General features: G+C 47.4%; 1 protein-coding gene across 4 annotated transcripts in view; it reads right to left on the bottom strand.

Moving 5' to 3' along the window:
* The window catches only part of LOC135054629 (zinc finger protein 883-like), a 57,920-nt gene that overhangs the window by 23,509 nt on the left and 18,978 nt on the right, over positions 1–15,433 (bottom strand). For 3 of the 4 annotated variants that reach the window (XM_063957838.1, XM_063957840.1, XM_063957839.1), the window contains exons 3-5: positions 14,239–14,317; positions 14,025–14,120; positions 13,105–13,854 (exon numbers count right to left, since the gene is read on the bottom strand). In XM_063957838.1, coding sequence (XP_063813908.1) covers positions 13,105–13,854; positions 14,025–14,120; positions 14,239–14,272 — 880 coding nt within the window. In that variant the 5' untranslated portion in view covers positions 14,273–14,317. The remainder of the gene's footprint in view (positions 1–13,104; positions 13,855–14,024; positions 14,121–14,238; positions 14,318–15,433) is intronic. The other variant, XM_063957841.1, reaches the window with a different exon arrangement.

Here is a 15,433-nt window from a genome sequence, read left to right as displayed (position 1 = left end):
AGCGTTCTGCTGACTCTAAACGGCTTAAGAAAAGATACCTTTATATGAGGAAATCTCACTGAACGTCGTGAGTAAGGTACATTGAATAATGCAATGCAATGGTCCAGCCTCCCTATAACCCCGCCTCTTGGCTCAGGAAACTCAGTTTGTTACAAAGCTCAAGGCCGGAGCAGAATTATATCGAGAAGGAATATCTATTCAGGCGAGAACACACACACTACCATACCAGTAGGGAGGAAGAGGTTAGTAAGTGTAAAGATTCTCAAATCAGGTGCGTCAGGGTGGCCTCCCTGTGGGTACTGTGGACTTCGGAGAAACAGAGTTAACCATGGTAAGTCTACCATAACTCATGTTTTCTCCTTCAGGGTCCACAGTAGTATCAACAGGATATATCTTGGGATGTCCCAAAGCAGCAACTAAGAGATTGGACAGGAGAATCCTTCGCCCAAATGCAGCATCCTGGGAGAAAACGTATCAAAGAAATAATGTCTAATGCATGTATTTATTGATGATCATGTGGATGCTTTACAGAGTTGCACAGCTGAGGCACCATGGTGGGCTCCCCATGAAGGACCTACTGAATGGGTAGAATATGCAGATCTAGCCAATGTTTGCTTATTGGCGGGCCATCCTCTCTTGTGGAATACATAAGAGAGTGTCTGTTCTTCTGATGGCACTGGTGCGATCCACGTATATCCTTAGAGCATAGACTACGTCCAATGATGCATTTCCCACAGAGAAATCCAGTAATTGAAAAGTTGGAATTACTAGTTCGTTATTAAGAATTTTTAGACCACCTTAGGAAGATATCCAGACTTGGTTTGAATAACCGCTCTATCTGGATGGAATACCACAAATGGAGGGCCACATGAGAGTGCCCCTAAATCTGATACTCTATTAGCTGAAGCAATAACCTGAAGAAAGAGAACTTTAGCTGTCAACCATTTGAGATCCACATGATGCAGTGGTTCAAAGGGGGCGTCTTGAAGCGCCCTGAGAACTAGTCCTAGGTCCCAAAGAGCCGTTGGAGGTACAAATGGAGGCTGAATGTGAAGAATTCCCTGTAAAATAGTGTGAACGTCCTGTAGGTTTGCAATTTTCCTTTGGAACCATATGGATAATGCTGATACTTGTACCTTCAGGGAGGTTAAGTGGAGACCTTGGTCCAATCCGGCTTGAAGGAACGCTAGAATTCTTGAAACCCTGAAAAACCTTGGGTCATAATTTCTGTCAGAGCACCATTGAAAGTAAGCATGCCATATCTGGTAACAGATGCGAGCTGAGGGTGGCTTCCTTGCTATAAGCATCGTTTGAATTACCGCATGTGAAAAGCCTTTTGCTTTTAGGATGAATGTTTAAAGAGCCATGCCGTCATTACAGCTGATCCAGGTGTTCATAGAGACAGGGACTCTGAATCAGTAGATCTGGACGTTGAGGTATTAGGAACAGCATGTCCACGGATTGCCTCTGCAAATCTGTGCAACAATTTTGTCTGGGCCACGCCAAGCTATTAATATCATGGCGCCCCTTTCCTGTTTGAATTTTCTAATCACCCTGGACAATATAGAGAGATTGGTGGGAAGACATATGCCCAGATGAATTTTCCATCTCACTGACAGGACATCCATGAAGATTGCTTTGGGATCCTTTGTTCTTAACCCATATGCAGGTACCTTGTTGTTCTGACGTGAAGTCATAAGGTCCACTTCTGGCAGTCCCCACTTGTTTACCAGAATTTGAAAGACTTCTGGGTGCAAGGCCCATTCGCCTGCATGAACGTCATGCCTATATGGAGAGGGGGCCTGGACTGCACACCCTAGCTTATTATAATGGGATGTGCTACCTTGCTGGGACTAAGTACTGCAACACTACAACATAGGAACAAAGGGTGCAGGTGCACCATACACCATTAAAAATAAGAATTTACTCACCGGTAATTCTATTTCTCGTAGTCCGTAGTGGATGCTGGGAACTCCGTAAGGACCATGGGGATTAGCGGCTCCGCAGGAGACTGGGCACAAATAGAAAGCTTTAGGACTACCTGGTGTGCACTGGCTCCTCCCCCTATGACCCTCCTCCAGACCTCAGTTAGGATACTGTGCCCGGAAGAGCTGACACAATAAGGAAGGATTTTGAATCCCGGGTAAGACTCATACCAGCCACACCTATCACAGCGTACAACTTGTGATATGAAACCCAGTTAACAGCATGATAACAGAGGAGCCTCTGAATAGATGGCTCACAACAAGGGCCCTCATTCCGAGTCGTTCGCTCTGTAAATTTCATCGCATCGCAGCGATTTTCCGCTTAGTGCGCATGCGCAATGTCCGCACTGCGACTGCGCCAAGTAAATTTGCTATGCAGTTAGGATTTTTACTCATGGCTTTTTCATCGCTCAGGCGATCGTAGTGTGATTGACAGGAAATGGGTGTTTCTGGGCGGAAACAGGCCGTTTTATGGGCGTGTGGGAAAAAACGCTACCGTTTCCGGAAAAAACGCAGGAGTGGCTGGAGAAACGGGGGAGTGTCTGGGCGAACGCTGGGTGTGTTTGTGACGTCAAACCAGGAACGACAAGCACTGAACTGATCGCAGATGCCGAGTGTGAAGCTACTCTGAAACTGCTAAGAGGTGTGCTAATCGCAATATTGCGAATACATTGTTCGCAATTTTAAGATGCTAAGATACACTCCCAGTAGGCGGCGGCTTAGCGTGAGCAACTCTGCTAAAATCGCCTTGCGAGCGAACAACTCGGAATGACCTCCAATAACCCGATTAGTTAACAATAACTATGTACAAGTATTGCAGACAATCCGCACTTGGGATGGGCGCCCAGCATCCACTACGGACTACGAGAAATAGAATTACCGGTGAGTAAATTCTTATTTTCTCTGACGTCCTAGTGGATGCTGGGAACTCCGTAAGGACCATGGGGATTATACCAAAGCTCCCAAACGGGCGGGAGAGTGCGGATGACTCTGCAGCACCGAATGAGAAAACTCAAGGTCCTCCTCAGCCAGGGTGTCAAATTTGTAAAATTTTACAAAGGTATTTGACCCTGACCAAGTCGCAGCTCGGAAAAGTTGTAAAGCCGAGACCCCTCGGGCAGCCGCCCAAGATGAGCCCACTTTCCTTGTGGAATGGGCTTTTACAGATTTTGGCTGTGGCAGTCCTGCCACAGAATGCGCAAGCTGAATTGTACTACAAATCCAGCGAGCAATAGTCTGCTTAGAAGCAGGAGCACCCAGCTTGCTGGGTGCGTACAGGATAAATAGCGAGTCAGTTTTTCTGACTCCAGCCGTCCTGGAAACATATATTTTTAGGGCCCTGACGACGTCCAGCAACTTGGAGTCCTCCAAGTCCTTCGTAGCCGCAGGCACCACAATAGGTTGGTTCAGGTGAAACGCTGAAACCACCTTAGGGAGAAACTGAGGACGAGTCCTCAATTCTGCCCTGTCCGTATGAAAAATAAGATAAGGGCTTTTACAGGATAAAGCCGCCAATTCTGACACACGCCTGGCCGAAGCCAGGGCCAACAGCATGACCACTTTCCACGTGAGATATTTTAAATCCAAAGTTTTAAGTGGTTCAAACCAATGTGATTTGAGGAACCCCAAAACTACATTGAGATCCCAAGGTGCCACTGGAGACACAAAAGGAGGCTGTATATGAAGCACACCCTTGACAAACGTCTGAACTTCAGGTACTGAAGCCAGTTCTTTCTGGAAGAAAATCGACAGGGCCGAAATCTGAACCTTAATGGATCCCAATTTGAGGCCCATAGACACTCCTGTTTGCAGGAAATGCAGGAATCGACCCAGTTGAAATTCCTCCGTCTGGGCCTTCCTGGCCTCACCACCACGCAACATATTTTCGCCAAATGCGGTGATAATGCTTTGCGGTTACATCCTTCCTGGCTTTGATCAGGGTAGGGATGACTTCCTCCGGAATGCCTTTTTCCTTCAGGATCCGGCGTTCAACCGCCATGCCGTCAAACGCAGCCGCGGTAAGTCTTAGAACAGACAGGGTCCCTGCTGGAGCAGGTCCCGTCTTAGAGGTAGAGGCCATGGGGCCTCTGTGAGCACCTCTTGAAGTTCCGGGTACCAAGCCCTTCTTGGCCAATCCGGAGCCACGAGTATAGTTCTTACTCCTCTCCGTCTTATAATTCTCAGTACCTTGGGTATGAGGGGCAGAGGAGGGAACACATAAACCGACTGGTACACCCACGGCGTCACCAGAGCGTCCACAGCTATCGCCTGAGGGTCCCTTGACCTGGCGCAATATCTTTTTAGTTTTTTGTTGAGGCGGGACGCCATCATGTCCACCTTTGGTTGTTCCCAACGGTTTACAATCATGTGGAAGACTTCTGGGTGAAGTCCCCACTCTCCCGGGTGGAGGTCGTGCCTGCTGAGGAAGTCTGCTTCCCAGTTGTCCACTCCCGGAATAAACACTGTTGACAGTGCTATCACATGATTTTCCGCCCATCGGAGAATCCTTGCAGCTTCTGCCATCGCCCTCCTGCTTCTTGTGCCGCCCTGTCTGTTTACGTGGGCGACCGCCGTGATGTTGTCTGACTGGATCAGCACCGGCTGGTTCTGAAGCAGAGGTCTCGCTTGGCTTAGGGCGTTGTAAATGGCCCTTAGCTCCAGGATATTTATGTGAAGTGAAGTCTCCAGGTTTGACCACAGTCCCTGGAAATTTCTTCCCTGTGTGACTGCCCCCCAGCCTCGAAGGCTGGCATCCGTGGTCACCAGGACCCAGTCCTGAATGCCGAATCTGTGGCCCTCTAAAAGATGAGCACTCTGCAGCCACCACAGTAGAGACACCCTTGTCCGTGGCGACAGGGTTATCCGCTGATGCATCTGAAGATGCGATCCGGACCATTTGTCCAGCAGGTCCCACTGGAAAGTTCTTGCGTGGAATCTGCCGAATGGAATTGCTTCGTAAGAAGCCACCATTTTTCCCAGGACTCTTGTGCATTGATGCACTGATACCTGACCTGGTTTTAGGAGGTTTCTGACTAGATCGGATAACTCCCTGGCTTTCTCCTCTGGAAGAAATACCTTTTTCTGGTCTGTGTCCAGAATCATTCCCTAGGAACAGAAGACGTGTCGTCGGGATCAGCTGTGACTTTGGAACATTGAGAATCCAACCGTGCTGTAGTAACACTTCTTGAGATAGTGCTACCCCCACTAACAACTGTTCCTTGGATCTCGCCCTTATCAGGAGATCGTCCAAGTACGGGATAATTAAAACTCCCTTCCGTCGAAGGAGTATCGTCATTTCGGCCATTACCTTGGTAAAGACCCTCGGTGCCGTGGATAACCCAAACGGCAGCGTCTGGAACGGATAGTGGCAGTCCTGTACCACAAACCTGAGGTAACCTTGGTGAGAAGGGTAAATGGGGACATGTAGGTAAGCATCCTTGATGTCCAGTGATACCATATAATCCCCTTCCTCCAGGCTCGAGATAACTGCTCTCAGTGATTCCATCTTGAATTTGAACTTCTTTACGTAAGTGTTCAATGACTTCAGATTTAAAATGGGTCTCACCGAACCGTCCGGTTTCGGTACCACAAACATTGTGGAATAATACCCCTTTCCTTGTTGCAGGAGGGGTACATTGGTTATCACCTGCTGGGAATACAGTTCGTGAATAGCCTCTAACACCGCCTCCCTGTCGGAGGGAGTTGTCGGTAAGGCAGATTTTAGGAAACGGCGGGGGGGAGGCATCTCGAATTCCAGCCTGTACCCCTGAGATACTACCTGAAGGATCCAGGGATCTACCTGTGAGCGAGCCCACTGTGTGCTGAAATTCTTGAGACGGGCCCCCACCGTACCCGAGTCCGCCTGTAGAGCCCCAGCGTCATGCTGAGGACTTGGCGGAGGCGGGGGAGGACTTCTGTTCCTGGGAACTGGCTGTTTGCTGCAGCTTTTTTCCTCTACCTTTGCCACGTGGCAGAAAGGACGCGCCTCTCGCCCGCTTACCCTTATGGGGCTGAAAGGACTGTGTATGATAATACGGTGCCTTCTTTTGCTGTGAGGTAACCTGGGGTAAAAATGTGGATTTCCCAGCTGTTGCCGTGGAAACCAGGTCCGACAGACCTGCCCCAAATAACTCCTCCCCTTTATAAGGCAATACTTCCAAATGCCATTTAGAATCGGCATCACCTGACCACTGCCGAGTCCATAACCCTCTCCTGGCGGAAATGGACATAGCACTTACTCTTGATGCCAGCCGGCAAATATCCCTCTGTGCATCACGCATGTATAAAAGTGCATCTTTTATATGCTCTAAAGTCAGTAATATACTGTCCCTATCAAGGGTATCAATATTTTCAGGGAGTCTGACCATGCCGCCCCAGCACTGCACATCCAGGCTGAGGCGATCGCTGGTCGCAGTATAACACCAGTGTGTGTGTATATACACTTTAGGATAGTCTCCTGCTTTCTGTCAGCAGGTTCCTTAAGGGCGGCCGTATCCGGAGACGGTAGTGCCACCTTCTTGGACAAGCGTGTAAGCGCTTTATCAACCCTAGGGGGTGTTTCCCAACGTGCCCTATCCTCTGGCGGGAAAGGGTACGCTGCCAATAACCTTTTAGAAATTATCAGTTTTTTATCAGGAGAAGTCCACGCTTCATCACACACTTCATTTAATTCCTCAGATGCAGGAAAAACTACAGGTAGTTTTTTTCTCACCAAACATAATACCCTTTTTAGTGGTAGCAGGGGTAATGTCAGTAATGTGTAAAACATTTTTCATCGCCTCAATCATGTAACGTGTGGCCCTATTGGAAGTTACATTTGTCTCCTCGTCGTCGACACTGGAGTCGGTATCCGTGTCAACGTCTGTATCTGCCATCTGAGGTAGCGGGCGTTTTAGAGCCCCTGATGGCCTTTGAGACGCCTGGACAGGCACAAGCTGAGTAGCCGGCTGTCCTATGTCGTCAAACTTCTTGTGTAAAGAGTTGACACTTTCACGTAATTCCTTCCATAAGTCCATCCACTCAGGTGTCGACCCCGTAGGGGGTGACATCACATTTACAGGCATTTGCTCCGCCTACACATAATTTTCCTCTTCATACATGTCGACACAGCCGTACCGACACACAGCACACACACAGGGAATGCTCTGATAGAGGACAGGACCCCACCTAGCCCTTTAGAGAGACAGAGGGAGAGTATGCCAGCACACACCAGAGCGCTATATATACACAGGGATATCACTATACAGAGTGTTTTCCCCTATAGCTGCTGTTATATTTAATACTGCGCCTAATTAGTGCCCCCCCTCTCTTTTTTACCCTTTTCTGTAGTGCAGGACTGCAAGGGAGAGCCAGGGAGACGCCCTTCCAGCGGAGCTGTGAGGGAAAATGGCGCCAGTGTGCTGAGGGAGATAGCTCCGCCCCCTTTTCGGCTGACTTTTCTCCCGCTTTTTTAGAAAATCTGGCAGGGGTTAATTTACACCCATATAGCCCTGAGGACTATATGTGGTGTATATTTGCCAGCCAAGGTGTTAATATTGCTGCTCAGGGCGCCCCCCCCCCAGCGCCCTGCACCAGTCAGTGACCGCAGTGTGAGGTGTGCATGAGGAGCAATGGCGCACAGCTGCAGTGCTGTGCGCTACCTTGGTGAAGACTGATGTCTTCTGCCGCCGATTTTCTGGACCACTTCTTGCTTCTGGCTCTGTAAGGGGGCCGGCGGCGCGGCTCTGGGACCGGACTCCGAGGCTGGGCCTGTGTTCGATCCCTCTGGAGCTAATGGTGTCCAGTAGCCTAAGAAGCCCAAGCTGGCTGCAAGCAGGCAGGTTCGCTTCTTCTCCCCTTAGTCCCTCGTAGCAGTGAGCCGGTTGCCAGCAGGTCTCACTGAAAATAAAAAACCTAAATCTAACTTTCTTTCTAGGAAGCTCAGGAGAGCCCCCTAGTTTGCATCCAGCTCGGCCGGGCACAAAGATCTAACAGAGGTCTGGAGGAGGGTCATAGGGGGAGGAGCCAGTGCACACCAGGTAGTCCTAAAGCTTTCTATTTGTGCCCAGTCTCCTGCGGAGCCGCTATTCCCCATGGTCCTTACGGAGTTCCCAGCATCCACTAGGACGTCAGAGAAATGATTATAACCATAATATAATATTTGAGGTTCTTGGCATATATTGGCCAGTATATGAGCCTGCTCACCTGATTCCCGGTGACCTCATCGGACAGGTCCCTAACACTATAGAGGTTCACCTCTGGGACGCAGAGCACTCCCAGACTACCCCAGCCACACCACCCCAGGGCACCACACAGAAAGAGGATAGGAGTGAAAGATAAGGGTTAAGCAAATGAAAGAGGCTGCTAAATGTAAAAGAAAAAAAAAAAAAGAGGACAGTAGTAAGGTGTCAGAGTGTTAGAATGTGAAGTTTAGCTGAACAGTGTTATAAGTGTAAAAGATATGTGAAAAATGCTACATAAATATAAAACAAAACACAATGTGATATAAGTGTTAAAAGTAAATGTAAGGTGGTGATGCCCCAAGGTGGCCCAGCCAGAGCAATATAGGGAGCTCCACGCCCCAAACGCTCACCCCCAAACTGACTTTGTATATAATTAAAAGGATCTTACCTACGTCTTTTGTGCAGTTAGAATGTGCTGGTTCCCTGTTTAAAAGCCTGAGAGGCAGTGGGTGGGGTGCTAATCCAGAGCGTCATGCCACCTGAGAAAGTCCGCTTTTCAATTTAGTACTCCGGGTATGAATACAGCGGATACAGCTGGATGATGAAGTTCTGTCCACCTCAATGTGCGGCTTACTCCCTTTGTTGCCATACGACTGTCAGTGCCTCCTTGGTGATTGAGGTACGCTACTGCTGTGGCATTGTCCAACTGAATCTGAATTGGAAGTATTTCATTTTCTTGGGTGAGTGCCATATAGATGGCCTGAAGTTCTCGGACATTGATTGGCAGATAACTTTCTTTCTTGGTCCATCGCCCCTGGAGAGAGAACTGTTCTGTTATGGCTCCTCAGCCTAGGAGACTGGCATCCATCGTCAGAAGCACCCAGTCTAAGGGTTGACCTTTATCTAGATGGAACGTCTGTAGCCACCAGGCTAATGACCGCCGTACTTCCTGCGGAAGAGTCATTGTCTGAATTTTTATTGTCTGATGCTGTCCATTCCATCAGTAGAGAATCAAATGTTGAAGGGGTCTTGAATGGAACTGAGCATATTCTACCATGTCGAATGTTGAGAGCATCGATCCCAGAATCCGAATTGCTGCATGTATGGATACTAGACTGTGTAGCAATCCGCCAATTCTTATCTGTAATGTGGATATTTTGTCCAGAGGTAGAAAGATTTTTTGAAGACTGGTATCCAATACAGCCACTAGATGCGTCACCCATTGAGATGGAACTAGGAAAGACTTTGCCCAATTTATGAGCCAGTAGTGAGCCTGTAGGCAGGCTATAGATGGAAGTGAAGAGTTTCCTGGGATTGTGCCAGGATTAACATGTCATCTATGTATGGGAAAATCCTTATTCCCAGTTAACGAAAGTGGGTTGCCAACACCACCATAATCTTGGCAAACACCCTTGGAGCTGTGGAAAGTCTAAAGGGTAGAGCCTGAAACGGAAAATGTTGCTGGAGGATTGCAAACCTGAGATAGCACTGATGGGAAGGTGCTATTGCTACATGTAGGTAAGCATCATGAATATCCAGATACACCATGAAATCTCCGGCTCCATTGGCAGTGTAATGGTTTGTAATGTTTCCATATGGAATCGAGGCACCCAATATATCTGTTCGGAGCTTTTAGATTGAGAATGGGTTGGTGAGACCCATTTAGTTTCTGAACCAGAAACAGGATTGAATAGAAACCTAATCCTTATTGTGCTGAGGTAACTGTTACTATCACTCCTGATTTTAGCAACTTCTGTATTGCATCTTGTAGAGCCCTGGCCTTTGTTGCCACAAGAGGCGGGCTGGTACAAAAGAAAAACAGTGAAAACAGCCGCACAGCCACTCTGATGTACCAGTATACTAAGTCTCATAGCGTCGCAGACGGAAGCGGGTAAAAGCAGTTCACGGCGGGAAACTCTGAGGAAACTGGTCATGAACTGGGTGGGGGAGGGGTGACCAGGGGAGCTCATTACTCACCACTGCTGACATCCACCCCAGGGATCGCGGCCTCATTAATCCCCAGCACCTATGCTCCCTGAGGTCTAGCGCTGGTGCACCCGAGGTTGATGACCGCTTCAGCGTCTGTCCAGTAGTCTCCCACCCAAGACCGTAAGGCAGTGTTACATGCATCTTAAACTGCTAACCGGATGCAGACGCCTTACCTTCTTCCCATGCTCCGGCTGCAGACTGGTATTGTCAGTGTGGACCTGCTAGTACATCCAGCTGGCGCCCGCTGTAACACCAGCGTTTACACGAAGGTAACTGTTGTTGCAACACCGGCGGGAAGTTGTTGGAGCGACTATTTACCTTATGCGTTTTAGACGCATAGAAAAGCAGTAAAAAAAAAAAAAAAGAAAGAAAGACTACATAAAGTAATATAAGCTTGAGGCTGCAAAAAAAAAAAAAAAAAAGAAGGCAGACGCACCGTTTTTCTACAGTGGTCCGGCTCCTACCGCACCAAACAAAAAACGGAGTTCGCTGAGCCAGGAGGCGGAGTTATAGGGGGGCTGGACCGTTGCATACCGGGAGCCCAAAAGCTTTGACCATTTGGTACACGTAGATTGGGGACTGCGCTTATCACTCCACCTGATAGATAAGCCGCTATGGGAGGTAAGAAAGGAATTCACGTATTCCTATTGTCATAAAGCAAAAAAAGGGGGAGAACCTCCAAAGCGCTAAATTAATCAGGTATCTTACGGACCTCAGTAACCGTATTATAGCTACATTAATTTCATTAGTACCTATTTTTTAACAAAATTTGCACAATTAGGTATTCTGAAATATTGGGGGTCATTCAGAGATGTTTGTTCGTTGCCGATTTTCGCTATGCTGCAATTTGTTGCTAATTGCGCAAGGCATGCAGGGTGCATGCACTTAGTTATTTAACTAAAAACTTAGCAGATTTGCTGTGGATTCTGCGGCGCTTTTCAGTCGCTCTGCTGATCGGTAAATGATTGACGGGAAAGGGGCGTTTCTGGGTGGTAACTGAGCGTTTTCTGGGAGTGTACTAAAAAACGCAGGCGTGTCAGTGAAAAACGTGGGAGAGTCTGGAGAAACGGGGGAGTGGCTGGCCGAACACAGGACGCGTTTGTGACGTCAAACCAGGAACTAAACGGACTGAGGTGATCGCAATCTGTGAGTAGATCTGGAGCTACTCAGAAACTGCAAAGAATTATTTAATAGCAATTTTGCTAATCTTTCGTTCGCTATTCTGCTAAGCTAAGATACACTCCCAGAGGGCGGCGGCCTAGCGTGTACAATGCTGCTAAAAGCAGCTAGCGAGCGAACAACTCGGAATGAGGGCCATTGTTTTATTTGAATAAAAATGAATCAAATTATGGAATTACTTGAATATAACAATTGTTCTAATATTTTATAAAATATAATAAGAAACAGTGATTCCTAATACCGGTATAAACACATATACACACTACAAACATATAACATAAATTTTCCAGTGAAACGCCTCAGCGAATTACTCACTTTAATTGTGTAAAAAGTCTGGTGCTGTACTAAATGAATTCTGGTGTCCTTTAAACAGAATGAAATGGGTCCTCTTAAAGTCTCAAAAGTTCTTTTAACAGTGGCCCACTATGGGCTATACAGAGTAACCTCCAAAAGAGCCTTATTACCAGTCGATGGCTTGCCGGCAGACGTACTGTGGTGCTCCGCAATCAACTAGTTTCGCCTGTCTAAGCAGGCTTCATCAGGATATCACTGTTTTTTATTATATTTTATAAAATATTAGAACAATTGTTATATTCAAGGAATTCCATAATTGGATTCATTTTTATTCAAATAAAACAATATTTCAGAATACCTAATTGTGCAAATTTTTTACAAAAATAGGTACTAATGAAATTAATGTAGCTATAATACGGTTACTGAGGTCAGTGAGATACCTGACTAATTTAGCGTTTTGGAGGTTACCCCCCATTTTTTGCTTTATGACTGTTTGGTGCCCGATCCTCAGACGCCCAAGGTATATCCTGTGAATACTACTGTGAACCCTGAAGGAGAAAATACAAATACATATATTACTATTTGTCCACAGGAACAGCCATCCCAATGATCAGTGAAAATCACTTTGGTGATGCCCCTGGTACTGATGTATGAGATACACCAGAGAGTGTGGGGAGGAGACTGGTCAGATCTCTGGGCAGGTAACACACAGTGACATGATGTGAGGGGAGAGCAGGAGTATAATAGGGACTGATGGCTCCTGATGTATGAGATACACCAGAGAGTGTGGGGAGGAGACTGGTCAGATCTCTGGGCTGGTAACACACAGTGACATGATGTGAGGAGGAGAGCAGGAGTATAATGGGGGCTGATGGCTCCTGATGTACGAGATACACCAGAGAGTGGGGGGAGGAGACTGGTCAGATCCCTGGGCTGGTAACACACAGTGACATGATGTGAGGAGGAGAGCAGGAGTATAATAGGGGCTGATGGCTCCTGATGTATGAGATGCACCAGAGAGTGTGGGGAGGAGACTGGTCAGATCTCTGGGCTGGTAACACACAGTGACATGATATGAGGGAGAGCAGGAGTATAATAGGGGCTGATGGCTCCTGATGTATGAGATGCACCAGAGAGTGTGGGGAGGAGACTGGTCAGATCTCTGGGCTGGTAACACACAGTGACATGATGTGAGGGAGAGCAGGAGTATAATAGGGGCTAATGGCTCCTGATGTATGAGATACACCAGAGTGTGTGGGGAGGAGACTGGTCAGATCTCTGGGCTGGTAACACACAGTGACACGATGTGAGGAGGAGAGCAGGAGTATAATAGGGGCTGATGGATGCTGATGTATGAGATACACCAGAGAGTGTGGGGAGGAGACTGGTCAGATCTCTGGGCTGGTAACACACAGTAACATGATGTGAGGGGGAGAGCAGGAGTGACTGAACAATGAGAATATGTGACTAATATATGTAATGTGTTCATTACTCACTTGAGTTGATATCTGTAGGGATTTCTTCCTCCTTACACTGCTGATCACCCCTCACATACGTCTCTTCTTCTCTCTCTGTATCGTCTGCCTTCATATCAGTCACATACGTCTCTTCTTCTACCTCTATATCGTCTGCCTTCATATCAGTCACATACGTCTCTTCTTCTTCCTCTATATCGTCTGCCTTCATATCAGTCACATACGTCTCTTCTTCTTCCTCTATATCGTCTGCCTTCATATCAGTCACATACGTCTCTTCTTTTCCCTCTATATCTTCTGCCTTCATATCAGTCACATACGTCTCTTCTTCTCCCTCTATATCTTCTGCCTTCATATCAGTCACAGACGTCTCTACTTCTCCCTCCGTATCTTCTGCCTTCATATCAGTCACATACGTCTCTTCTTCTCCCTCTATATCTTCTGCCTTCATATCAGTCACATACGTCTCTACTTCTCCCTCCGTATCTTCTGCCTTCATATCAGTCACATACGTCTCTTCTTCTCCCTCTATATCTTCTGCCTTCATATCAGTCACATACGTCTCTACTTCTCCCTCCGTATCTTCTGCCTTCATATCAGTCACATACGTCTCTTCTTCTCCCTCTATATCTTCTGCCTTCATATCAGTCACATACGTCTCTACTTCTCCCTCCGTATCTTCTGCCTTCATATCAGTCACATACGTCTTTTCTTCTCCCTCTATATCTTCTGCCTTCATATTAGTCACATACGTCTCTTCTCCTTTAACTTCTGTCGTAAAATAAGTGATATACTCATAACTAATACAAAAAACATTAAAATAACTTTTCTAATGTCATAGAGGTAACAACAGAATATCACTGTATAAGGCACATAGCTGCTTTAGATCATATAGTGTAAAGTCACTTTGGTATATTGGTGAGACCCTAAAACCCAGCTACCTGATGCTCCTGTGGGAACCTGTGATTCTCCTCTGTACAATCCTGGGAATACAGAGGACGGGGACATATCTCTGGGGTATCTGTTATTGGGTCCATCTGTAGGAGAGACACAGTGACTGAGTACAGTGTATATATGTTATTATCAGATGATGTGTGTATATAGGGGCCCCCATACCTGCTCTCCCCTGTACAATACATGACCGTGTCCCCTTACCCAGTGATGTGAGGGGCCGGTGATTCTCCATCATCACGTCCTTGTACAGACCCCTGTGTTCCTCTATATATTCCCCCTCCTGCATGGAGAGATAGACAGTGACATCCTGACACCTTATAGCAGGCATGTCCAAAGTGCGGCCCTCCAGCTATTGTGAAACTACAAATCCCAGCATGCCTTGACACAGTTTTGCTGTCAGAGAATGCTAAAGCTGTGTCAGGGCATGCTGGCATGTGTAGTTTCTCAACAGCTGGAGGGCCGCAGTTTGGACATGCCTGCCTTATAGGAACCTGATACATACAATGATACAGTCATCACCCAGACACATCCCCTGGTGATACTGTATAATGTCCCATTCCCAGCAGTCACCTCTCCAGTCATCACCCAGACACATCCCCTGGTGTTACTGTATAATGCCCCATTCCCAGCAGTCACCTCTCCAGTCATCACCCAGACACGTCCCCTGGTGTTACTGTATAATGCCCCATTCCTGGCAGTCACCTCTCCAGTCATCACCCAGACACATCCCCTGGTGTTACTGTATAATGTCCCATTCCCAGCAGTCACCTCTCCAGTCATCACCCAGACACGTCCCCTGGTGTTACTGTATAATGGCCCTCATTCCGAGTCGTTCGCTCGGTAATTTTCATCGCATCGCAGTGAAATTCCGCTTAGTACGCATGCGCAATATTCGCACTGCGACTGCGCCAAGTAATTTTACAATGAAGATAGTATTTTTACTCACGGCTTTTTCTTCGCTCCGGCGAACGTAGTGTGATTGACAGGAAATGGGTGTTACTGGGCGGAAACACGGCGTTTTAGGGGCGTGTGGATAAAAACGCTACCGTTTCCGGAAAAAACGCAGGAGTGGCCGGAGAAACGGGGGAGTGTCTGGGCGAACGCTGGGTGTGTTTATGACGTCAAACCAGGAACGACAAGCACTGAACTGATCGCAGATGCCGAGTAAGTCTGAAGCTACTCTGAAACTGCTAAGTAGTTTGTAATCGCAATATTGCGAATACATCGGTCGCAATTTTAAGAAGCTAAGATACACTCCAAGTAGGCGTAGGCTTAGCGTGAGCAACTCTGCTAAATTCGCCTTGCGAGCGATCAACTCGGAATGAGGGCCAATGTCCCATTCCCAGCAGTCACCTCTCCAGTCATCACCCAGACACATCCCCTGGTGTTACTGTAT

Source organism: Pseudophryne corroboree, chromosome 3, assembly GCF_028390025.1.
Source record: "Pseudophryne corroboree isolate aPseCor3 chromosome 3, aPseCor3.hap2, whole genome shotgun sequence".
Taxonomy (NCBI): Eukaryota; Metazoa; Chordata; class Amphibia; order Anura; family Myobatrachidae; genus Pseudophryne; species Pseudophryne corroboree.
Note: the sequence above shows the minus strand (reverse complement) of the source record. Positions and strands in the feature narration are given on the sequence as shown.